Source organism: Cupressus sempervirens, chromosome 5, assembly GCF_028749045.1.
Source record: "Cupressus sempervirens isolate cs-2001-9-10 chromosome 5, ASM2874904v1, whole genome shotgun sequence".
In the NCBI taxonomy this organism is placed as follows: domain Eukaryota; kingdom Viridiplantae; phylum Streptophyta; class Pinopsida; order Cupressales; family Cupressaceae; genus Cupressus; species Cupressus sempervirens.
Window position 1 is genome coordinate 330,565,987 of NC_143122.1, and position 26,649 is coordinate 330,592,635.

The 26,649-nt window shown below is 35.8% G+C and overlaps 1 protein-coding gene across 3 annotated transcripts in view; it reads right to left on the reverse strand.

Moving 5' to 3' along the window:
* LOC149556030 (UDP-D-xylose:L-fucose alpha-1,3-D-xylosyltransferase MGP4-like) overlaps window positions 1-5,598 on the reverse strand; it is a 71,896-nt gene extending 66,298 nt beyond the window's left edge. Inside the window, exons 1-3 of one of the 3 annotated variants that reach the window (XM_089830143.1) lie at window positions 5,238-5,566; window positions 4,584-5,147; window positions 4,168-4,329 (exon numbers count right to left, since the gene is read on the reverse strand). In XM_089830143.1, the coding sequence (XP_089686269.1) occupies window positions 4,168-4,329; window positions 4,584-5,081 (660 nt within the window). In that variant the 5' untranslated portion in view covers window positions 5,082-5,147; window positions 5,238-5,566. Of the gene's footprint in view, window positions 1-4,167; window positions 4,330-4,583 lie in introns of all 3 variants that reach the window. The other 2 variants (XM_089830142.1, XM_089830144.1) reach the window with 2 other exon arrangements.
* Between the last annotated feature and the right edge of the window lie 21,051 nt (window positions 5,599-26,649).

Here is a 26,649-nt window from a genome sequence, read left to right on the forward strand (position 1 = left end):
CAAACAGTAGAAGATGAAAGCAGATATTGATTGACAATTGCAGTGATGGCAGAGGCAGAGATAAATAGATAGTTAAGTTTGATCAAAGCGGAGGTTGTAGCAGCAGCAGTGGTGGAATACCTGATGAAGGATGTTATTCTATTTGAGTTTGGGAGAACACTTGCATCAATAGTAGGATCATGGGTAGAATCAGACCACTAACAGTTCTTCAGATGGAGAAGACTAGTGGTTGAAGAATGTTCGTGGCATCTACATTCCAAACCTTGTCAAATGTTTAGAGATTCTTTTTATGGAACATCTTTATTCACCTAGGGTGTCTGATGCAAGGGCATCCATGGGTCGTTAGCAATCTTACATCACCCAAAAAATATTTCATCAGTTTCTTTGTTTACTGTTCATTTGACCGGTTTTCCAATTATTTTAGTTTGTGATCAATCCAATAGGCTTGTTTTTTTATGTGATCCTTATGGTGTGGTCTAGGTATTGTAGAGATCCTATGTCTAGCTTCACATGGTGTTCCAATATTTCCAAATGAAGTTATCTTAAGATTGGTCCAGTCCTATATTGGCATTCTTGTTCTAATAGTCAGGGTGGCGAGTTACAACTTGCAATGGAGATTCACAGCATGCGATGTGCAATGGCACATTTTTCTATGTTGTAATACATTTCATCGACCCTCTTGTATGTTCGCATGGCACAATGTATTCATATGGGGTTGTTCTTATGATTTGAGTCCTGACCTATCTATTTATTATGTGTTTCCTTTGTCTTGGAATTTAATAATCAGATAAGCCGACCTGTGGCTGGCGATTTTGTATATAAGTAGGGTAGTAGTGCTAGATTAAGGTAGTGCAAGTAATGCAAGGTGGTAGCACAAAGGGTGGCAAAAATAATAGATTGCCAAAGATAAATTAGAAGCCATTAGAAGGTTAGCTTTGTTGAATGTACATAGTTTTAGGGAATGATCAGCTGCAAACTTGTTAGAAGTTGTATATTGACAATGGTGATGTGATAACTACATTTGCAAGTCAACTTGATGATAATCCAGTGATATTTTTCCATATTGTGTTCTTACTTTTTGAGTTTGTTTGTGCATTTCCGTTGTTGCCTATTGCCTACTCTTGTGGCAAGGTTGGACATCTCCTTTGGGGATTCTCTGTCCTTGGTTGTGTCAGTTGCATGGAGGCATGTGCCACCCATATTCCCTTTGTGTCTATTCTAACACCATTTATAATCATTCCCTAACAAATCCTTTCTACACATTGTTAATATCAAGTGGCATCACAGATGGAAATGACACTTGTGTGTAGCACATCCTCATCTTGTGGCATGCATTGGTTACCAAAAAATCAATAATTATGTTCTCACTAAGTTTTCATCATGGTGCTTTTACAAGCATTACATTATCAAACTCTTTGGTGCAATCCTTCACACTGAGATTGCATTGTTGCTAATTCTAGAGCTTCTTCAAGAAATCCAACAAGTAATCTCCTAGCAAGAATAAGCCTCCCATCTTGGCCACCACTGAATCCTTTTGGATGGTCTTCTACTTGATCTCTGCAGTTTTGATTCATTCAACATGATGTGATATGTATGTCCTTTGAGCTTTGTTTGGCTGATCCATACCTTTGCATGTTCATGATACTTTTCTACTCCATCTAAGCTGCCAGCCACCAAGGCAATTCTAGGTAAGTCTCTACTAGTAACTCTTGTGGGTGGCATTGTCAGCTGCAGGTCAAAAGAATTATGTATAATTATAAGCCACATCACACAGATCAAGCTTCATAAATTCTCAAAGATCTCAGTGGACTTCAGACAAGGCAAGAGCAAATCTTGTCCGGGTATCATTTGAATTGGATCTAGTTTTAAGAATCCAATTGACTGTCAAACTAAACAGCACAATACAGATGCCACACTGTACAATAGAATAAACAGAGATGAATGTGGAAACAAGAGAAAATTTTTAATTCAGAAATTCAACTCATACAGCAAGGCAAAAGCCCTACAACAGATAAGATTATCTTTAAAATTTGCAAAAGATAGAAACATCATAGATCAAGCGAGGCCTTACAATAACAAAGGGATGCATATTTATCAACATCCAAAACCTGTTGCCATCCCCTACAGATCAAGACTGATCTCTGAATTAAGTGCGTTAGTAGGATCAATGCAGATCAATCTACAAGCATGATCTTCAATACAGCCTATGTTTTGAAGTGGGTGAAACCTTTTCCATTGGCCCCAAGCTGATTCTACCTTCTGAGAAGTCCAGCAAAGACTGCAAAATCAAACTATGCTGCTCAGGTGATAATCCAGCTATCGAATGGCCCCTGGATGCAGGGCTTAAAAGTGTGAATCCAACATAGGAAAGATAAAAACATTGAGTCTCAGATCAAGGCACATACACAAATTTCTCAGATTACTTCGGAAATCTTTTAGGGAGATAGAATGGCTAGTGAGTTTCAAATGATACAACAAATAGATCCATCTCTGGCAAAGTCCTATCTATGATCTGAGCAGAAAATAGGATCTAATTGTTACTGCATAGCTCACATTGTAAAGCTTGGTTGAGAAAATTGACGCAGATTCTCTGGCAATAGCTGTATCCCTTGGCATTAACACATAAGCTTCCAAAGATCTTCATAAACATACTAAAGAAAATGTGAACTCAAAAAAATAGAGAAAGAAATAATAATCTGTTTTGCTGCTTTCACATTGCCTGTTGAGCAAGGATGCTCCTGCATCACACTTAATGTGATTAGGATATTTAACCTCAGTATCTTAATGAACACATTACGATGTTTTACCCTCAATATCTTAATGGAGACATTTCACTCATGAAATATTTAGAATAGAAAAGATTTAGGCTCATGAATCATAATGCTTCTTTTTTTCTTCAATGAATACGCCGAAATCAAATCATCTGCTGAATAATTTATTTTAGGAGCCGTTAGCAGCCGTCTCACATCCCGTCAAATCAAATCATCTGCCAAATAATCTATTTTAGGGGCCAAGAAACGCCTCACATCAATCTCTGTCTTTTGCACCACCCCAATGACAGCAGCAGCAAATAAGCAGCTACATTATGATCGTCCCTACCCGCCCCCAGCAGATAACTTGAAGGCCGTACAATTTTATGGGCACCACAAACAGCGGAGAATTTTAGTAACAGTGGTTGTAGGAAACAAGTTTTTCTTAGTGGTTAAAATATAAATGATCACCTGCTATTATCTGTGATTCTGTACACAACTGAAATAAGAGGAGTTTTCCTTAAAACAAAAAGTAGACATATTATAACATAAACTATATATCTAAAAAGTAAATAAAAAATATATTCAACAATTACAAAGAAGACAAAAAAAGGAAGAATAACAGAATCCTAACCACCAATTCAAAAAATCCCAGTTTGCATCCTCAACATCCTTGCCAATAAAATTTAGGATACACAGATTCAAAATATTTCCTGACATTTCTAACTAAAAACAAAAAAGAGAATCACCAATAGATAATGTCAGCTCAAGCTGTTTGCTAGGGCTTTGATTTGAGGGATCTTCTAATGATGCCCACTGAGAGAGAAACAAAGGAGACGATTTAAATAACACAATTCTGATAATCTCCCTTATACCCTTTCAATTTATCACACTTTCCTTAATTCTTATCTACAACTGTTGCCCATTCACGTCTTTCCTTTTATCTTAAAACATGGTTCCATTGTTTCACAAACAAAATTCAAGAATTCCGTTCTATCTGTTCTAATGTTATTAAGAATCGGTATTCTACGGCACCTACATTTTTATTCAATATCCAGATTCTAGAATAACTCACTCCCTTGGGTACAAAATTTTTCTTGGAAAGATCTCTTCAATTGCACATAAAGTACCTATTATTTTATTTTCCTTGGCATCTCCTGTATGATTTTCTTAATTATCTGTGCTATTTTCGAGAAATTATCTGCAAGGCAGTTTCTAGCTCAAGTGATCAGGAGATGCAGAAAAACAAGATTTCGTGCACACTAAGTTTTTCACTCTTAATAGAAAACTATAACAATTCCTCCCTTCAGAACAAATATCAGCTTCTTTCTACAAGATATATAAACAGATTTATAGTAATCTTTGTATTCAAAAAAATTACAAAATAGTAATATAGAAGAAAGGAAAGAGAGTATACCGCGGTCATGTCATCAGTGAAATAAATATCATAGTTTCCTTCGAAGAAAGGGAAAGGATCTGCAAGCCAGACCATGTCAACATCATTATACATGACCTGGTAACCAAACTCTAGTATTTGCAACAGGTGACGAGGTCTGCGAGATGTGAAATTGAAGAAGCCCTAGCACGCAAGAAATCAATTCATTAAATTACTACACAAATTTGTCAATTCATGTCACTCTACGAGCAAACCTAATTACCAAATGTGTATATGAAACTTGAATGCTTTAAGTAAAAGATAAAACAGTTAAGAGCCTACAAATGAGTAGTGCTTCTAAATACATGCTTTATTATTGCCTCGCATACAAATAACAGCTGTAGTAGAAAAACTCAACCCATTATTCATTCATAAAAATGTACTTGTTCACCACGAACCTGGGATCCAAACCGATGTGCCGCCTGCAGATCAGGAACGGGAGGAATGAGTACAGCATGCCCAGGCCATCTTTTATTCACCTTGTAAAGGGTAGCATAATCCTCAGCAATTATGAGAACTTGATCTTGACGTTTTTGCTTGCTAATGCTGATCAACCAATTATTGAGAAAGGGCAGGTATGGTTGGCTAACAGCACAGATTATAACTGTTCTATTTTTAGCTACAGTTTGCAGTGCCTGATCCAGAGTATACTCCCTCCATTTTAACTCAGACCATCCAGTGCCAGTAAACAAAGATACCGGCAGTCCAATCCATGGGGAAAAAACACCCAATATGACAACAAGAGAAAGCAAAACGATTAAGCCTGTCGGATTAAAAATTGAAATCGATCTATGAGGGATGTTCGGTGTAGAGTTGGCCGATGTGGGTATCGAATTAAATGGTTGCTGCTGCTGTCTCTGGTGCAGCTGAGCCATGGCTTTTAAATTCTCTTTCATCCAAAAGATCAAAAAGCCCTAATTCAATACGTTGGTATTGAACTATGGTAGATTAAAATAACTTTTCTGGTAAGGACGAAAAACCAATCATCAAAAGTCTTCCAATGATTCGTAGTTCATTGCATAGCAAAGATTGAAAGCTCAAAGAAATCATACCAGTTCAGATCCTGATGGCCCATTGACGTAATATCTCTCGTTTAGATTTGTATTATGCTATATAGTGTTTTGATTTAAATGCGCATTGCCGGCCCAGTAGATCATGAGACTAGCATAACCCATCAAAACAAATGGACTGGGCGTATTTTTTAAAACTAAACAACAGAATTGGCGAACAGAGAATGATCAAAAATCAACTGAAATCGGCCGAGAGACCTGAGATACTCTCCGCAGTATAATTAATGGGCATTAGTTTTGGATATTAGGCTGTGAAGTTATATCTGGATGCAGCGAACTACGAAGGTGCATTTTTCCTGAAATTGGAAATTGCAGAAGGGTAAAAGTTAGGGAGAAGATAATTACTGGTACGCACAATACATTTACATAATTATGAGTTCTACAAATGATATTTTAATTCTGATACATGTTCAATATTATATAAATAGTTAGATAGAAAAATATTTTTTAAAAGAAGTCATATGATGATTTGTACAAATAAAGTCATTTTATTTGAAAAATATATGTTTAAAAAAGTGGCAAGTGAGTACTTATTGGTTCCTCGATTGATAATTTATAAAATAAAAATGAAGAGCTTAATGGGATCTCTTTAGCACTTTCTCTAAAGCATCAATTCTCATTGATCATAGATTTTTGCATTGTCAATCGATTGAAGTGAGGCTCTCCAAGAGATTAAAAAAATATGACAGCAAATCTACACAAATAAAAACTAAATAAAAAAATATGATAGCAAATCCACACAAATAAAAATTAAATTGAATATGCAAGAATGAAAGACCAAATTAATGCAAGCAATAAGAATTCAATATGAAATATGAAAGGAGTAAATGAATGCAAGCAACCTTAATTCAAGCTTGTGCTACTCATCTCCTAAGTAAGTTTGAAATGACTGATTGTTTCCTATCAATATTCAAATTTTAAATTCAATGTGTTCATATTCAAATACAATATAATTTTAGGCAAGAGCCTAGCCCCTCATGTGGGAGGTCTTGGGTTCGAATTCACTTTTCACATTAAAAACAAATTAATTACAATAAATAACAATAATTAATCTAGGCTTAGGTCGTTTGCCAATCAAAAAATACAATATAATTTATAAACTTCTTAACTTGTTCAAAATTAATTGTAGGTTTCTTAATGTAATAGTTTATGCATTTTGCTAAAATAGATTCCAATGCATTTAATTTTTTGTCATCATTTTACTAAAATGATTTCTTATTATCATAGTTATTACATTTTATTGAAATACATTTCATTTCCTCAAAATGTTTAATTAATTGCAAAGGTTATTAATGATTTTCAAATTTGTCCACATTGATTGTATGTAGGCATAAAGGGTTACAATTAAATGATGGATTTGTCTTCCTCGTTCATGCATTTTTTCTATTGCATATTAGGAAAAATAACATAATAGTAACAACACTAAATATGAGTATCAAGCTATGTGCCCGAAGTACTAAACAAAGGTCTACAACCCACCCAAGATACAAAAAATAGTCACCTTATGTGACACTAAATAGTTTAACATTTTACATTGCAAAATTGAGAAACAAGCTAACCTAAGACTACTCTCCTTCCTCACTATCTGATTCATAAGTAGTAAATGGGCAGGAGATGACATGAATAGGTTAGTTGGTATCTCACTCTCATGGGTCTAAGGAATCCATCTAACCTCATCTTTGAGCTTTTGAATCGGTTGAGAAAGAGTGATGTCCAACTTAGAAGCATCTTTTATTGACATGAGCCCATACTTGAGGTATTTTTTCTCCATCACACCTATGCCCTCCTGAACAAATTTGAAGAAAGCACTCTCCTTGAGTTTGAAAATAGTAGTGACCTAAATAGAAACATCAAACTTTATAAGTCTCCTCAGAGACTCGGTAAGAGACTTAATTTTACCTAAAAAAACATCATTAGTCCTAAACTTCCAAATAAACCAAAGAATGGTAGATGAAAGAATAGACCAAAAATCATTACACCATTTGTTGTTATTGACTAACTTCTAAGAAATAATATTGACCATAGAAAAATTAGAATCCACTTTTTGACCAAACAAACTCTAGATTTCCTGGGCAAAGGAACAATGAAAGAAGACATGAGAAACAATTTCATCTTCCCAACATACAGAACAAGAGCTAAATTCATCCCCTAGCTTCTTGAAGGATAGCTTTTGCAAAATCAATCTCCATAGGAAGCAAATAATCTTGGGCTCAATTGGCCTTGACCAGAGGTTAAGAAGGAACTTCTTCAAAGTGGGGGGTTCCAAAGTAAAATTTCAACATGAGTTAATGTGATCCAAAATCTCAAATTTGCAAGTGACGGCAAAGTACACACGTTTGGACTTGACCAAGTGAATAGTGGTTTAATCTGCTCAGCATAGAAAAAAGGAACACAAATCAGGGGGACAACATTGGGGACAAATAGTAGCATATTCAATAGCATTCTTAACTAGGCAATAGGTCCTCTCATGGGAATCTGGTGGATTAAATTTATCCTTCGAATGGGTCCACTACATGAGTGCATTATCATTGAATATATCCTAAAATACACAAACGTCTGTGTGCTCCCATTTTTTTTGTTGAGCACCCTTGAACCAAGGCAAGGGGTTTACCATAGTGACTTAGGTTCCACCAAATGGAACCTTTACCACACCAAATATTACCATCTTGTGTCCTCTAAATAGAGCCAAGAATAGGCCTAACATTGATCCAACTCCTCCATAGGGACTTGAACACATTGGACCCTTTGATAATGGAGTTGCCCTCTAAGGCAAGAAAGTCACCCATGCCTAGGCCTCTCCAAGATTCAGCTCTACTTGGATAACCTCTGATAATATTATGCCTGATTAAAACTTTCCAAGGCTCATTACCACAAGTAACCTTTGCAATCCACTTAACAACTAATGCAATGACTTGTTTTGTGAGATCTTTTAAGCCCATGTAATGCTTCTCCCATTTGACTTTTGTAAGTCATCCTAATGGATGCAACCCTGATGATCTTGCTTGGTGAGTGATCATGTTTGGGACCATGAGTGGTCTACCTCCTTGAGGTGATTGGATTTATGTTATTGTATCAGTTGTTTTGATTATGCTTATGGCTGATTTATGAGATTATGATGTGTTAGATGGTTTGCTGAGGTTTGTGCCAATGGTTACCAGGATTGATGTCGTATCATGATGTTATTTCGCGATTACCCTGAGATGTGTGCAAAGATTGCACTATGTACTATAACTGTGCTACATTGGACTAGATTCTTGTAGTAGTGGTTAGTCATATCTATGATTGTGTTTGCTTATGTGTTTTAAGTGCCTTTTTAATGTTATTTAAACAATCATTATTAAATACATAAATAATTAGAAATGGATTGTCCATGTTGGATTCATTGGTTTTTTGTTGCGGATATTTACCTTGTTGAAATTTGATCCGAGAGATACTTGTTACTCATGTTATGTTTTACATTTGAGATGACCTGAGGGTTGGATGTTATACTTTGATTTCAGCATCATAGATGTTAAACTACTATGTTGTTCAGTTGAACATATAGCATGATGATGCCATTTTGAGATGACAGTGTGTTTTATGATGATATTTAGACATATCTTTGATTATGTTATGTGGTGGATTTAATGTTATGGGTATTTATTCATTCTTGCTTCATTATGCTATATGTGAATGTGACTGATGTAAATGAATTATTTTGGTATGATTGAATAAATGGTTAAATTAGGTGATTTAATGCATATATTTCTTTGGCTATGTTATTATATGCAATTGCACTTGATTGTGTGTTTTAGTGTGCATGATTTATATCCCTGGCAGTGGCACATGGAGTTAGTGGTTCAACCATTCATATTTTACCAATGTCATCCCTATATGGTTGATGTATCCTTATTTTAATTGATTAATTAATCCTTTCAGTGATTATTAAATCCAAACTCATTTGCATTATTTGATTAGACCAGTGAGCGTGTCTGTGCATTTAGAGGTTCGCATTGTCGTAAAAGTTGTTAAGGAAAATTCTACGATTTTGGGGTTTTCGGGCTTTATTTTAATTTTTGGCATTTTTTCCATAGATGAATTCCTATTACTAGGAATAGCCTATTTTCACTTGGGTCGATTCAGGGTTTAACTAGGTTGGCTAGTTATTTGCCCTGATCAATTATTCACTCAAAAAGTGAATAAGTATTGAAAAAAGGAATTTAATTCCTCACTTCTCACTTTTGAATTAGAAAGTTGGAGAGTAAAACCCAAAATCATCTTCACAAGGATTTAGTGTTTTGTTTGTTGTGGGAGCTATGGGTGTGGGATCATCACGAGATCAAGCTCATTGGATCCATCTCAGGGAGACCTTGGATTGCAACAATTTTCGACTACTTCTACAAGCTTTTTATTTCATGGTTCAATTTCCTATTTTTCCCTTTTGGCTGTGAGGTAGGGCTCTCCCATTTTAGTTTTTGGTAGTTGTTTATAAGGAGGCTGAGAACTAGTGTTCCCCTCAATTTTTGTATGCTAGCTCTACTCAGTTGGGTGGTATGAGCATTTCCCTATTTTTCAGGTTGAGGGTTTAGGGTTTTGCATCGTTATGCTGGCTATTTTTCTATACAGACTCCAAACCTAGATTTTATTGGATTTTTGTGGCTTGTGTGCCCTAAGACCAAATGGGTTTTAATTTCAAAAAAATTGAGTTTTGAGGTTTTTTGCCTCGATTTGTGTGTCACCCAGTATTTTGGGTTTTCTTGGCATGATGTTGGTTGTGGACTTGGATTATCCGTAGGATGTTAGTCAAACCATTATTGCACTTTTTATGTTGCATTGGGATGCATGTTGCATCCATACCCCTAACTTTGTGTTTGGTTGAGTGATTTTATACCTGATGCTATTGTTTCTTTTGGACCCTTGTTATTTTGTAGACATTAGAATTCATCTAGTATCCATACTCCTAGATTGAGGTTGGTTGAGTGAGTTCATGATGTTTAGTCTTATTGCATCATTAGGGATTAGTGTAGAATCCATACTCCCAAATTGAGGCCAGTTGAGCAAGTTCATGGTGTATGGTTTTATTGTCTTTGGGATTCATGTAGAATCTATCCTCCCAAGTCTGTTTTCAATTGAGTGATTTTATGCATTGTGTTCTCATGCAATCCTTGTGTCATGATCATCGTGATGGTGGTGTGCCACACACGAGTACGTACGAGTACATTTGTTGGGTGACTTGCAAAGCCTAATCTTCTGTGGTGCTTCCAAAAGTTATGATCATTTGGGTTAGGTTGGGAATTTGCATGCCTACGGGCACTCATCATTGGATGAGCATGGGTAGGGTAGGGTAGCATATGGAGGGGGCTTCTATCTCTGCAACCCAGTGTCTATTTCCTAAGGATTGGCGTGCAAAAGCTTTGTAATCGAGAGATAACTAAATAAAACATTGGGTGGTAATAAAACTTAAAGATAATAAAAAGTATTTAGGATGTGCTCCTTCCATTGGGAAGTGGAGAGTTGCCAGTACTAGCTTAGGCTTGTCAATGCCAAGTGACTCCATGATGTCAACCCCTACTTAGTAGCCCATTGAGTGTCTGACCAGGACCTATAGTTTATGCATTGTCTATTTCTTGGTTTCAGTCATCATATTATTTGGTTTGAGTGTTAGCCATGGACGTTGTGCTTGTGTGTGTTTGTAGTTGGATCATTATCTCCATCAGCACGATAGGAGTGAGCCTATAGGTTCCACGTGGTTGGGAGGCATAGCTACCTATATTATTACTAAGGACCAATGTATAGATACGGTCTTTTATCCTAGTGTGACAGTTGTTGGATATTTTCACTTGATACTTTGGGTTTCGAAGTATGCTTTCTTGTGATTTATGCTTTCATTGGAATTCTTGGATATCATGTTTATATTATGCTAGTTTATTTGATGCATTTCCTTATTATGATGTTTAGCATATGATTAGATGATGTGATTTGATTAGTTGGAATATCTATTGCATTACTGGTTAGCATGTTAGATTTCCTATATTACGATGTTTAACATATGTTAGATGATGAGTTTGATTTGTAGGATTATCTTATGTTTTACTTTTAGCATGTTAGATTTCCTTATTCTTATGTTGTAGCACATTTTAGTAGTGACATCCTCATAAGATAGCTCCAATGATCTGGTCAGTGGTTTGGGAAGTTATGTGTAGGGGATGGCTAGGACCCATGATGGTCTTATGATGCTATTAATGGTTGGGAGGAACCGCATACTTAGTTTGGTTGTTCTATTCATTGTGATGTTGTTTCAGTTCATTGTGATACTATTTTAATACATTGTGATGTTGCTTCAGTACACTGTGATGTTGCTTTCAGTTATTTCCCTTCACTGCTATGTTGGATGGTTAGATGCAATTTTTGTCTTTCAGTTATTTCACTTGAGTGTTTGTTCCTTGATCTATGTGGATTTGGTACTCCCTGGTGTGGGGGAAATTTATTTCCTATCTTTTTACCTTTATGTTTTCTAGCTTGTTGATTTGTATCCTCACGTGAAATTGTACTATCTCGCATGAGAATGCAATTGTTTGTGTGCTGTGTTGGGTTTCCTCGCATGACTTGTGGTGAATCCTTGCGTGAAATCCCACACCAGTGCAATGCTTTCAACTACTAATCCCAACATGTCCTCTTGTGATATGGTGTTTCCTCGCATGGCTTAGTGTACTTGCTCAGGTGATGAGGTACTTCCTCATGCAAGACTATCAGTTGTTATTCTCTCCTGCAAAAAATAGGGGGCATCTCCGTAATTTTTTAGAGAATACAATTTTGACTTTTGAGTACCCTTTAAGAATGCTAGTGGTTCCATGATTTGACAGATCAAAGATTTTGTGTTCTGATGTCATCTTGGGTTTTCGTTCTCTAGTTTGGTTATGTCAATTAGGTTGTGGCGTTTGGAGATATGTTGGTTGTTGGGATTGTTGGTGAAGTCTTCCATTGTGATCTTTGTGATCCATGTATAATGTTTTCATGTGAATTCATACTTGTACAAAAAAAAAATCTTGGCTTGTATTGAATCCTTGTCCCAAGGATCTCTGCACGAGGGATTATAGCCTAACCTTCCAACTTCCTTACTTTTGGTACACCACTCCCATTTCAAAGCATGATTCTTCTTACTGCCCTTGCCATCAAACCCTAAAAAAATATGAATAATTTTCTAAATACATCCAAATCTCCCCATGTTGAACAACTGAGTAGAGGAAAAATAGATAGTATATGAAGACAAAACTTTTTGGCATACTTGGACCCTTCCTGCCAAGAATAAATATGAAGAATTCCATTTTTTCAACTTAGTCATAATTTTCTCCTTTATCCAGAGCCATGTGTTATTAATATTAGGCCAAGTAGCAAAGGGGATACCAAGATATTTTACCACATGGTTAGGCCTTCCCCAACCAATATTGTATTTATTGCACCATGTAGGAGGCTGATTATCCCATCCTAGTAGAATAGACTTACCAATGTATGTTTTACTTCCATATGTTGAGATAAAAGTTCTAGTTTGTTCATAAGACATTCCATGTTCTCTTCTTCCAGAATAAATAAAATGGTTGTATCATCAACAAATTGAACATTAGTAAACTCATCATGGTTAGGAAGGATAGGGCCTTGTACTTTATGAGAAGGAAGCTTGTCTTTGAGGAGATAATACAAAGAGTTAGTAGCAATCACAAATAGGGTTGGGGCTAGAGGGCACCCCTACCTAATAGATCTTGAAATCTCAAATAAAGTAGACCTATCACAATTAACTTCCACAACTGATTTAACCCCTCTCATCAAGGTGGAGACCATATGACAATAGTTTTCAAGAGAACCAAGAGCATAAAGCATTATAATAATAAAGTCTCATTCCACCCTATCATAAGATTTCTCATAATAAATGAGAAACATCCCCACATTTTGTCCCAAGGTCTTAGCCCAGTCTAGGGTTTCCCAACAAGTGATCAAGTTTTCTAGAATGTATCTCTGCTTAACAAAACTAGTCCGAGTTGGGTTAATGATTTTAGGAAGGATAAAAAAATCATGGATGCAAGGGTTTTGGCAAGAACCTTATAAGTCACATTAAGAATGGTGATAGGCCTCTAGTTCTTGATGAGAGTCTTATCTCCACCTATAGGGATCAACTCAACAAGGCATGCATTAATTTATTGCCCCAACAATCCTCTTGGTAATGCAAAGTTGTACAAATCTTTGAGCTCAAAGTAGATCCAGGTGGAATTAACTTTGAAGAACTCAATAGGGAGCTCATTAGGCCTAGGGGACTTCTCTCTACTCATGTTTTGAATAGCTCTACTAATATCTCCAATCAAAATAGGTGCATCTAGTAGAAGGGAGACCTCAGGGGACACTTTATTTGGACTGAAGGAGCGAATTTTCACCCTGGCATCTTTCATCTTTAAAATTTCATCCTCTGACTGGAAGAAAATCCTATAGAATTGAGTAAAACAATCAAGAATCTCCTTGGGATCTATAATGGTGGCACCATTCTCACACAAACAACCAATTTTTGATTTGGCATCTTTGGACTTAAGGGCGCGAAAGGAAATTTTAGATCCTTTATCTCCAAATTTTAGCCAATTTAGCCTAGACTTGATTCTCACACCTTTAACTTTCCTAGCTTGTAGTTTCCTAAGATTATGTTTAGCATTAGCAATAACTTCAATCATTGTATCATTAGAGGGTTGTTCTTGGATAGAGGTTTCAGTATCATGTAGGGCAATAATCAAACGAAGCTCACATGTTCTAGCATCCTTGGCTCTTTTCCTGCCAATGGTTTTAAAAAGATTATACAAGGACAATAAATTTTGGTTCCATTTGCTAATATGATCCTCATGATGATAAAGATCACTATTGAACTAGTTAGTAATACTAACATTATGAAGGATGTCTTGATCCTTAAGGAGGGAGACATTCAAAGCAAAGGAGAAAAGTTTTCTAGGAGTGGACTTGGGATAGCCAATCCTAAAACTTTCAAAGACAATGAAATGATGATCAAAGAGAGAGAAATGAACAACTCTAACAACATTATCAATCAAGGGTTTAGAATAACTGAAAATATCCCTGTTAAAGTAGATTCTATCCAAACTACAATAAATCATTTTCTCACTTTTTTTGGAGATTAGACCAGGTAAATCATATGCCTCTAGACTAATTTCTCAATTCTTCCTTGGGGTTAATAAGGTTAAGATTACTCATAGCTCTGTTCCAAACAAATTGTTCATTACCTTTCCAAACAAATTCAAGCCCACCACATTTGTCTTGAGCCCTTTCAATCATATTAAACTCACCTGCTAGAACCTAAGGGATGTTGGGAAGGCTAGCAAGCCACTACCAAAGATTAATCCTACCATTAAGCTCATTAAGTACATAAACTAATCAAATGCTAAATTCAAAATCACCAGTCTTATGGGAGATCCAACTGACCCTATTACAAGGAGAGCATCCCATCTAATTGATAAAATTTTTCCCATCTCAGGCCAACAAGGATGGAAGTGCCACCTTTTCCTTTTGATGTTTTGTGGAATATGCATCTGGATCTTTCTAGATGTATTTCAAAGCAATGTATAGGGAAAAGCCAATAACTTTAACCTCTTGCAACATAATAACATCAATATATTTAGTCTAGTTTAAGAACCTCTTCAAAATATACTTATGGTCCAAGGTTTCCAAACTTCTAACATTCCATGACACTTGTTTAAGCTCATACATTCAAACCATTAAATGTTTGTATCCATGGGAAACTATAAGCTTTTAAAGCATTCAAGTAGCTTTCTTTTAGCCTTTTTGGAGGGCTTGGGATTGCCACTAGTAAGGGAACTATTATGAGGTCTACCTCTCTTTCTTCTTACAATTTTGCCTTCTTCTTATAAGAAAGGATCATACCTCCTAGATTTCTTTCTACCCCTCTCCTTCCTACTAGCATTGAAAGCAAACGTTCCCCCATTCACACTGTTCTTCACCCCATAAATTTTTCCCATTCTTCCTACTGGAGAAGCACCTGACTGCACCTTCTCTTCTTGACCCCCATTGGCTTGAAAAATGAAATGCCACTTATCCAAAGGGGGAGACAAAGGTAGAGTAGTTGGTATAATAAACAAAGAAAAATCATGGAGAATTTCCTTCTCTAAAAGGAAATCAAAACAATTTGGAACCTGAATACATGTAGACTCTGAATCATTAGCCAAGACAAGAACAACCTCCACCACCTCAAACAATTGAACAATAAGGGGAGATGCAACCACCTCCTTCCATAATAGGAGAGTAGATAGAGATATACCCAAAGGTTGAGATGTAGAGCACATAGCTCTTTTGTGAATACTCCTAAGGACTAATTGTTCAACATTAAGTAGGAGAGAGGAACTAGATGGGTTCTTAGAATGGAGAAAAAAGTCAAAATTTTGAACATTGGGTAAGGATTCCAACTCTTTCAAAGGAGAAGGATTTGCCACCACTTCTTGACTAGTTGAAGGCTTAAAGAATTGACCTTTCAAATGATCAAGAAATGCATGGATATTATCTACATCTTGCATCCATTGACAATTACCAAAAGAGGTTAACGATTTCTTAGGTGTTGACCCAAACTTAGTCATGCAGATGATTAATTGAATTTCAAGTCATAGATTATAAGATGGGGCTTCCTTCTACGATGAGGGTTTCTTTTTCAGGATAGGACAGTCTTTCTTCATATGTCCTTCCCTCCTACAAAGGTAGAAATCATTTAATCCTCCCATATAAAGACACAGAGCATTAAATAGGAATACCATCGATTTCTAGGCAAATATTGTTTGGAGCTTCAACACACTGGTAGATGGATAATAGGACTCTTACATCTAAGTTTGGAATAAGCATATTGGAGTGGTCAATCTTAAGAGCTTTGTCAATTGGTTCTAACAATTGCGGGATGGAATTATATAGGTATGGAGGGAGATTTCTCACTATAACCTGCCTAGGATTGGATAGGCTAAGAATTTCACCATTTATGGGTTCCAATGACCATGGAAGTGTTATGAATTCACACTCACCTACTTTCCAAAATTATCTTTTAGCCATGGCTTGTTGTGAGTTAGGGTTTGAAAAGATAAGAATAAAAATCCCTTTTAGTATCATATGACAAAAGGAGTAGTGACACCTAAACTTTTGCCCCCAAACTTTCAGAAACCAATTGTTCAAGAAATTCCTAGATGGGAGTTTATTAATGTCCAATGCAACAAAAAAAAAATCAAAATTCTTTACCCTATCCTTTTCTCTACCTATATCTACATTCATTTGAGGATTAGGTTTAATGATGAATTTAGGCATAATAGGCCTCTTACCTCCATTTCCTTCAAAGGTTGGTTGGTTGACAATGTTGGTTGGTTGGCTCCTAATGAACTTGGCATCTATAGAGATTGCAATGATTCCCTGAAGGGCTTTCTTAAAGGTCAAGGGTCACCCACCAAGTCCCTATGTAGTAGATCCATCCATTTCTTGTCCATGGCGGTTATCCAATTGCTTAATAGTTTGACAGTTACAAGTAGAGAAAAAGGGTTTTTGATGACTGATTGAAGAAACATTATGAAATGGTGGAAAATTAGATGTAACTAAATACAAGGCTCAATCATCCTTGCCAAGACCGAGAGAAGTTAGGGTTGTTAATGGCTAGTACGTAGGCAATCAAGAGGTATCTGTAGATGCATGTTTTAGATCCCTCTTACACCTTCCTAATATTATCCTATATTTATCTTATTCATGCATTTTATTTTTTGTCATTTATTATATATATTGTTGTGCATAGAAATGTTTGCCTACACATACATACATATATACACACATACACATTATTAGTATAGTTAACAAAAATGTTTCCTATTATCAAAGTTATTGCATTTAACTTAAATGGATTATAATGCATTTAATTTGTTGCCATCATTTATTCAAATGCATTAGAGTACCTCAAAATGTTTATTATCATTCAAATATCATTGAGAGTTCTCATCTTTCTCTAAATTGAGCATCCATGTGCATAAATAATTACACTACAATGATTAATGTTGCTTCTGCGGTTACAAACATTGTGTGTGTGTGTGTGTGGATTGATGTTTAAGTCTTTATAGTATAAATCAAGATATATAATTGATGTAAAGCTTGACCAAGCAATAGAGTAAAAGACTAAGGAATTTTGAGTGCTGCTAGTGTCAAGAACCTCAGTACAAGCCGAGAAAATTTAGTGTTGACCAAGCATCAATATCAATCGAGTGATAGTTGATGTCGATCTATATAGTGACTGAGCAATCAAGTGATGACTGAGTGCAAGAAATTAGTTATTGCTAAGTAATAATATTTTGAATGTGTTTGAGGAATCATGATTTCTAGTTGACTCAATTGATTTCTTAGGATATGGAAATTGTGTTGAAGATAAGATTGATGAGTTGGATCATTTAATTCAAGGAGATGATCAGGTATAATACCTAAGATCAAATTTGATGGATGAGAAGTTTCTAGAAATGAAGAAGATGGATAGATACAATGAACCTGATCATAAACCCTAAGATCTACAATGATCATGAAAAATGGAAAAAGACTAGAATTACCTATTTAAGGAGGCATAGAGTCAATAAGATAAGTAAGTGTGAGAGAGAAGTAAGAAAAAAGACTACTTGCGCAAATGTTGTTGAAGTTGATAAGTGAATCTGAGTAGAAGGCTTAAGTTTGATGTGGAGAAGATTGACTGGTTGAAGGATTTCCAAGTGAGTTAAGAGATAGAGTTGACAAGGGGGACTTATCATAGAATCAACACATGAGTCAAACAGTGATCTAAACTTGCAAAAGTGAATTGTAAATCATACAAATCAAAACCTTGATGTTTTCTTTCTAATCATTGTAAATAGTTTGTATTGAAAACCTTTTAATCAAAGGTTGACCTAACAGTCATTGAAGGACTTAACAATCTATGTAATGTAAGGAAACTTGCAATAAAGAATATAACCATTTTCACATAACCCATAATGGATCTGAAATAAATATGGAATTAAAATCCACATGTAAGAGAATAGACAACATACCCACAAAAATTGTGACACAAGATATACACTGGGAAACACTCATTAAGGGAAAAACCCAGCCTCCAAAGCACCCATCACCATGTATTATTCAACAGAAAACACCATTGCAATACAACCATGGAAGCCTTCAAAGCCATAGCCACAATCGAGCAATCTATGTGAACAAGCATGAATCCACACATCCCATGCCATGCTTCTAACCTTCACAAAATGCTCCCTTGGCTAACCTGTCAAGCCTTGTCCCACCTGACTCTTGTCTTTTTGTCTTCTTCTCACACCAACAACTACCCTTGTGGCTGCTTATATAGTAGCAAGTCCCACAAAAACACCAAGTGGTATTACATAAATCATGTGCTAAAATAATGTGCTACCTAACCATTGACCCCACATTTAATATTGAAAATTTAATTATTTTACCCAATATTAAATAATTACATGAAATATTATCACAATGTTACAATACAACTCATCAAGTATATCCCATGGGAATCTTTATATGTTGCACATTCATCTAGGTGCTCCTAGATACAACATTACATAATAAAAAATAATAATAAAACTATGTGATGTGTACAACACCCATTATCTCAACAATCTTCCACTTGTTGTATACATTGCATAGGGTCAATTTGTAGCCACATAAATGAACAAGAGAACAATCCCACCTAGCACATCCACCATCATGGATCAAAGTAAACCATGTGCTCCATCCTAGTACTCGCAACAAAGTCAAAGTATCCAGCATCTCAAACATGAATGATCTCACCTCCTATTATGCCATTGCCACTAAACATACATAGAAGCCATCCAAAGAGAAAGCCAACCAACCCGTCACATTAGAAGATCATAAAATCTTGTACCAACTGAAATGCCAAGCACAAAAAACCTGATCCAAAGGTAATCACATGTATCCATAGTTGTCAAAACATCCATAGCTGAAAATAGCACCCACAGCAAGTGCCAAACCCATCCAACTATCCATACCTCCAAAGGTATACCAAGTGAATCTCACAAAATCAACATATCCAATCTATAACCTATAATCACGAGCTTCAAAAGAAATACTTGCCACATATATACCAAGAAGCTCCCACTACAAAAGATAATGTCAAATCTATAACCAATCCACTCACAACATCTCAAAGAAGTGAATCCATGTAGTCTCAAGGACATCGACAACACATAAACCAATAACCTGCAAGAACAACTCTCATGACAAGTCTAACACTCTCCCAAATTATCCACAACCAACAAAGGAAAGAGATAAAGGCATAACCATGTCATCTCTCACATGACATACATGAGCATGAACTAGTGATCACAATCTCTAACCAATCTCAATTCCAATGTAAGTGAAACTAAACATCTAGGAAGATAACCAAGACCAAGAGAAACCATACAAATCATAACCTGTATCATGTTCTTCTACACACACCTCTAGATGTAAAAGTTGCAAGTATTATCTCCTCCATAAAACCCCAACCAAGAAGCCTCAACAACACCCAAACCATACCATATAACTAATCATGGATGTAAGCCTCTCACAAGAAGATCAAACTCATAAACAATTCCTAAACCAAGGAATATGCCTAATATAAAACCATCTCCCAAACTTAACCAACATAACAACATATGTAAATGGAGATAACGAATGCTAAACCATCTTTCAAATGAACTCTCTAGAACTAACTCATTTACCGTAGCTCAAGATCCATATCTATGAAAGACAAGCATAAACATAATGCACCTAAGAGAAACAATGGGCTATACCTCTCAAGTAGCAAACTGCTGAGTAGACCAAGAGGGGGGAATGAGAATGCTCATCAAGACATCCAAGTCTCCAACCAAGACTCATCTAAGAAAAATCTTCTCTCAAGTCAATATCAGGTGAATGCCCCTCAGACTTCTTGCTGAAACCATCAACTATCCCAACAAATACTTCTCTAATCCAATAGAAATTAGCATCACCATGGTCTCTAAGTATCCATGAACATTTGTAACCAATCAATCCATGCAAACTCCAAATGCAACATAGTAATATCATGAAGTATCCAACTTATGATCAATTTATTCCATGCCAAGAAACTAAACCAAGATCAATGTCAAAGTTCCAGCCATGGCCTCGGGAACATAAAAAAGACAACATGATCTTACCATCTCAACTAAAGAGATAACATTCTCCATATGAACACATCATAACATGTCGCAACTCTAAACATGTATCAAGAGTATACCATGACATAAAAATGAAACCATCCTAACACCAAGGATAACATGTCAAATGAAAGCATAAACCACACCTTTACCAAGAACTCCATTAGTCCTCAAGATGCAACTATCTCCACACACCATGAAGAAAAACCATCTCCACATACCATGAAGAACCATCTCCACACACCATGAAGATAACCAAGAACTCCATGAGTCCTCAAGATATAACCATTTCACACACCATGAAGATAACAAGTGCACCATGCAAATGTCAAAGATGCTTTTTTAGTAGCAGGATCTAAGACAAAGCTCCAACATCTACAAACACTTAATAAATATATCAATGCCAACAACTCCCACTCAACTATGGTACTGAGTCACCTATGACATCATATAAATCCATCTCCTACATGAAGATCCTCCAGGTCTACACTCACACAATCAAAGTGTGAGTACCAAATGAAACCAAGATCTTTAAACCCGAGAAGATACATAACAAACTAGGAATTAATCCTGTACTGTCACCCCATCACTGCCACAAGCTCCCACTAAACTGTATATCCAAGCTATCCATTACACATGATGAAATAACTATTCTCTAACCATGAGAACCAACCAAGAAGATAATACCACCATAACCAAATTAGGAATCCAAACCAATGAATATCAAGGATGTACCTGTATATCCAATCATGTCATCCAAAATCTATGACACCATGATCACATCCATGAACTGATCAATTAACTCTTAATGTGTCAAACTTATCAGCATAAAATAGTCAACCACAATCCTCCACCATGATTGTACCTAGTAACAACATCTCATCTCTTCTACATGAAGAAAAAATAGCAAATTATGTGACTTAGGGCATAGACAACCCAAATTCAAGCCACCAATCTAAATATGCATCAATAATGAAAGATCAATGAGCAAAGACAACTCGTAACCAAGCTATAAATGCAGCTTGTAAGTATAGATCGCTTACAATACTACACAACTTGTAGAACCAACAAGTCATCATACATATTCAAAATAAATATTGATAACCATATTATCATGAAACCAATTTGAAATATGAATTGAGTATACAATGACATCAAATCTTAAATCTCCAAACATACAATGTCTAAACTCACAATGTTACCATAGTCAATATATAAAATTAACTATTTAGATTAATATATCACCAAATAAACCATGCCAAACCTACACCAAATCTAAACCAATGTGTAGAGCTCTCTAAGAGCTTTTCATTGACTACTCAAAGTCCAAAATCTGACTTCATATGTCCAAGTTATGCCCTAATTTGTGCTCAAAATTAACAACATCTAACTTTCAAGCTCTTAAAACTTGAAAAAATGTCAAAATCATAGAACCAAACCTATACCAAGTTGTAGTGCTCTGAATTAGCTTTCCAACACCTATAAAAAGCTTGAAATTTGATATCCTAAGAGAAAGTTATGGTTGTTTTACTAAGCCAATCTTTTTATCATTTTCACTGCAATTTTTCACTTTTTGTTTTGTGACGAAAATTCTAATAGGATTAAATTTGACGTCCATCACGGGCTAAAACTAGAAAACTCTTTCATTTCCTCTAAACATTGCCAAACTAGGATATATTACATATCAAAATTTATGGAAACATCGACCCAAATCTAATGATGAGGTTTGTTTTTATCTAGGAGGTCATTTATGCAAGCTACCCCCTAAAAACTTCATTTAAATGAAGCATCTAAAAACTCTTTTGTCCAACAATTTCACATGCCCAAAATCTACCAATATCCCATCATAACAACAAATCCAAATCCCTTAGATTTGCAATAAACAACTCATATATCTTGCACTTTCTTTTATCCTCTCATGCATTCCCATGGATTCAATATAGGATTACAACAATAAAACCATAGCTCTGATACCACTTGTAAGGAAACTTGCAATAAAGAATATAATCATTTCCACATAACCCATAATAGATCTAAAATAAATATGGAATTAAAATCTACATGCAAGAGAATAGATAGCATACCCACAAAAATTATGACACAAGATATACCCTGGGAAACCCTTATTGAGGGAAAAACCCAGCTTCCAAAAGCATCCATCACCATGTATTGTTCAACAAAAAACACCATTGCAATACAACCATGGAAGCCTTCAAAGCCATAACCACAATCAAGCAATCCATGTGAACAAGCATGAATCCACACCTCCCATGTCATGCTTCTAACCTTCACAAAATGCTCTCTTGGCTAACTTGTCAAGCCTTGTTCCGCTTGACTCTTTCTTTTTTGTCTTCTTCTCACACCAACAACTACCCTTGTGACTGCTTATATATGAGCAAGTCCCACAAAACCACCAAGGGGTATTACATAAACCATGCGCTAAAACCATGTGCTACCTAACCCATTGACCTCACATTTAATATTGGAAATTTAATTATTTTCCCCAATATTAAATAATTACATGAAATATTATCACAATGTTACAATACAACTCATCAAGTATATCCCATGGGAATCTTTACATGTTGCACGTCCATCTACGTGCTCCTAGATACAACATTACATAATAAAATAAAATAATAAAACTATGCAGTTTCTGCAACACCCATTATCTCTGATGCAGGAGCATCTTAAATTGCACTACTATCTTACATGTTTTTAGTTTTTATCTTGCTGGTAAATGTAATGTCCCCTTTCTAGCATTCATAGCATGATGTTGTCGTTAGCCTATTTCTCCATAGTCCCGTAGGCTAACTAGGACATTAAAGGGGCTTAGAGGCCATTTGGCCTAGACAGTTTCAATTGCAGGTCTTTCTGAGGGGTTTTGGGGCAACTTTGGGCATACTTACTATTTATAGTAAGTCATCTTGAACATGGCCGGACATTCAGTCACAGTGGTATGTCGATGGTAATTGTTTAAAATTGACAGGAAAACTTATTTATCATTGATAAGATTTGTTATGCATTGATAAAGCCATTTTATAAAGTTAAATTTAAATATTTAACTTTATTAATGCATAGACTATAGTTTGTGGGAAATATTTAAATTAAAAGAGTTCCCTTTATTTTTATAACACATTGGAGACATAAGGTACATAAAGGGAGTTATGTTTTATCCCACATTGAGAAAACGAAGGATTGAGCTCTTGTGAGAACACTATAAAAGAAATGGAAGAGCTTTTTTTTGTATGCTTGGATGAAGATTAATGTTATGTTGTTGGATATCTGATTATCAGGCTTGGAGGATGGAATACCTCTTTGCTAGCATTCTCTTTGCCATTGGAAGACACAGTCAGGAGGATCAAGGGTGTTTTCACTTCAGGAAACACACTGGGTTTCATTTGGGGCATTCGCATAAAGAAATTTACAAGGGTTTGAGGTGCAGATCTGAAGTTAGTTATTGCTATAGTGCCACATGAATAGTATTTTGCTACAGTCGGCATGAATAGTATTTTGCTACAGTACGACGTGAACAGTGTTGGTATCAAGTTTACTTGTTTTTCTGACTGATTAGAAGTTTGGAGGGCTGCCGACTACATCTGCAAAATACTACGGCAACTAATTCCAGGTTTCTTTTGTCAAATTTTGATACTTTGCATAATAATTGTTGAATACAAGTCTGAATAGTTGTTGCAGCCTTTAAGGTAGCTGTAAGTGCACATCTACATTTAAAAATCACCCTTTATTAGCAGATTGAAAGAGTTTCCAAATTTTTCATATACTATTGAATGTGTGCCAAGTGTTTGTGAAAATGTTATGATGTGTATTATGCATTTTAATGTCACTTCATAGTTGTTCATAAATCTACTCATTGGAAAGCAATTTATTGAGGAAATCAGCTTTATGAGTTTGCATACAAAGTGTTTGAAAATATTCCTTAAGTTAAATTTCTGCAAGTCAAAGTTCAAATCAAGGGAGGATATTACACTAAAACTATGTTCTGCTGAAACTGTATTTTCTAGTTTTTGGGTGCCTGTTGCAGACTGTCTAACTAATTTTTCATAATGAATGAAAGGTTGCATACTTTAAGGATTGAAGAGGGCCTAGAGTACTATCTATGGTCCAAGGTGCAAGTTCTAACTCCTTATAGGTTGGGAGATATGACAATTCTCCTGGAGTATCAATTTATGGCAGTTCTACACAACAATTTTATGTGCTTGACTTTCAGGTTGGATGTGCACTTTTCTTTGGTGAATCAACCTGTGTGCACTTAAGGGGTTGTAGAGAACCTAAATATCTACCCTTAGTTTGAAGCGCGAGTTCTAATTCAATCAGAGCTAGGAGATATTGCAATTTTTCTTGGACATCAATTTCTGGACATTTAATTGTTGATGCAAGCCGACTTGTGGCTCTTCAAATATTTAATGCTAGGTTTATTTTCATGATGGGTATTTAATATTTGTCAAGGACCAACTTGTGGCTTCTCTATGATTCTAGAATGATCTATAGGCCATTTTGGCTACTATAAATAAAGTGTTTAGGCTTAGAGCTAGGGCAATTTTTTGGAAGAGATGATTGGAAAGCAGAACTAAAAAGTGCGAATTTGAAGTTGGATCTTCGATCATGAATGTATTTGTATCTGGTCATAACCCATAAGGCCTTATAGCTGGGCATGTATGTTGAATATTTGAAAAATCAATGAAAGTGTTTTCTCTTCCTCCTTTGGTTGTTGATTCTATGTGTTAGATTTCCACTGTGTTAACTCTTGCAGGGTGGTTCAGAGAGCTGCGTGTGCTATTGGCCCTAGTTTTTCCTATCCTTCCTTGCATCAGGTGGTATTAGAGCTTGAGGTTCATTCTTGTGGTGATTGGATCATGTAGAACCTCATTTTGAATTTGGTTGTAGGGTGAAAAATCTATAGATTTGACCTATAACTTGCAGAGGGTTATGATCTTGCAGGAACCTAATTTGTAAAGATGGTTCATGGTAGAGAAAATGTTGATAATGCTATATTGGATCAGTTGAGACAAATTGCAGCTAGATTAGATGCTATAGAGATAGCTTAGAGGAGAGGAGCACATCTTGATGATGTAAGTGATGATGAAGCAACAACACCAAACCATAATTTAGAACTTGAAGGAGATCAAGATGAGGAAAGATTGTTGAGAGTATTATCTAGGGAAAATTGAAAACTTGTTGTAGAAGTTGTTCCTTATGATGGAAATTTGGACACCAATGTTGTGTTAGATTGGATCTCAAATATGAAGAAGTTATTTGAGTATGAAAACACTCTTGATAATAGAAAGGCAAAGATTGTAGTTGTTAGGTTGAAAGGTCATGCATCACTATGGTGGGAGCATTTGCAAACTGATAGACAAAGGAGAGAAAAGGAGAAGATCAGAAATTGGCCAAAGATGGTGAACAAGGTAAAGAACAAATTCCTTCTTGTTGATTACCAAGTTAGCTTGTTGAGAAAGATGCAAAATTTGAAGCAAAAAGACATGACTGTGAAAGAGTATACTGAGGAATTCTATAGATTGGACATCAGATTTGGACATGTGAATGATGATGTTGAGAAAATTACAAGGTACATAAATGGATTCAGATCTGGAATTCAAGATGAAATAAGAATTGTGAAGTTGGAAAGTGTGGAAGAAGCATATCGATATGCCTTAAAAGCTAAGGAAATCTTGACAAAGAAGAATGAACAAAGATAAAGAGGTAGAGGTGGTAGATTCCAGAGAGGTAGAGAAAGATCTTATGGAGAAGGTGGTAGATCAGACAATTTTGTGCAAGATAAAAGCAAATCTGAATGAAAGAATGATGACAAAGACAAGATCGAGTGGAAAGATGGTAATTCATACCGAGGAGACACTGGATCTTACTGAGGAAGAGGTAATGCTTATTCTAGAGGTAGTTTTCATGGTAATTGTTTCAGATGTGGCAAAGAAGGACATAGATCTTTTGAATGTAGATCTTCTGAAAGTGGGTAGAATAATAAAAATGTTGTGATTCAAGGAGAAATTGAGAGTTCACCAAGTGGACCTAAGGCTAGAGAAAATCTGATGGTGAGAAGAACCTTATGTAATAAAGGAAGCGATGAGGAACCTATTCTTGAAATAAATCTTTTCAAGACTAGATGTAAGATGGATGGAAAATGCTGCAAGGTGATCATT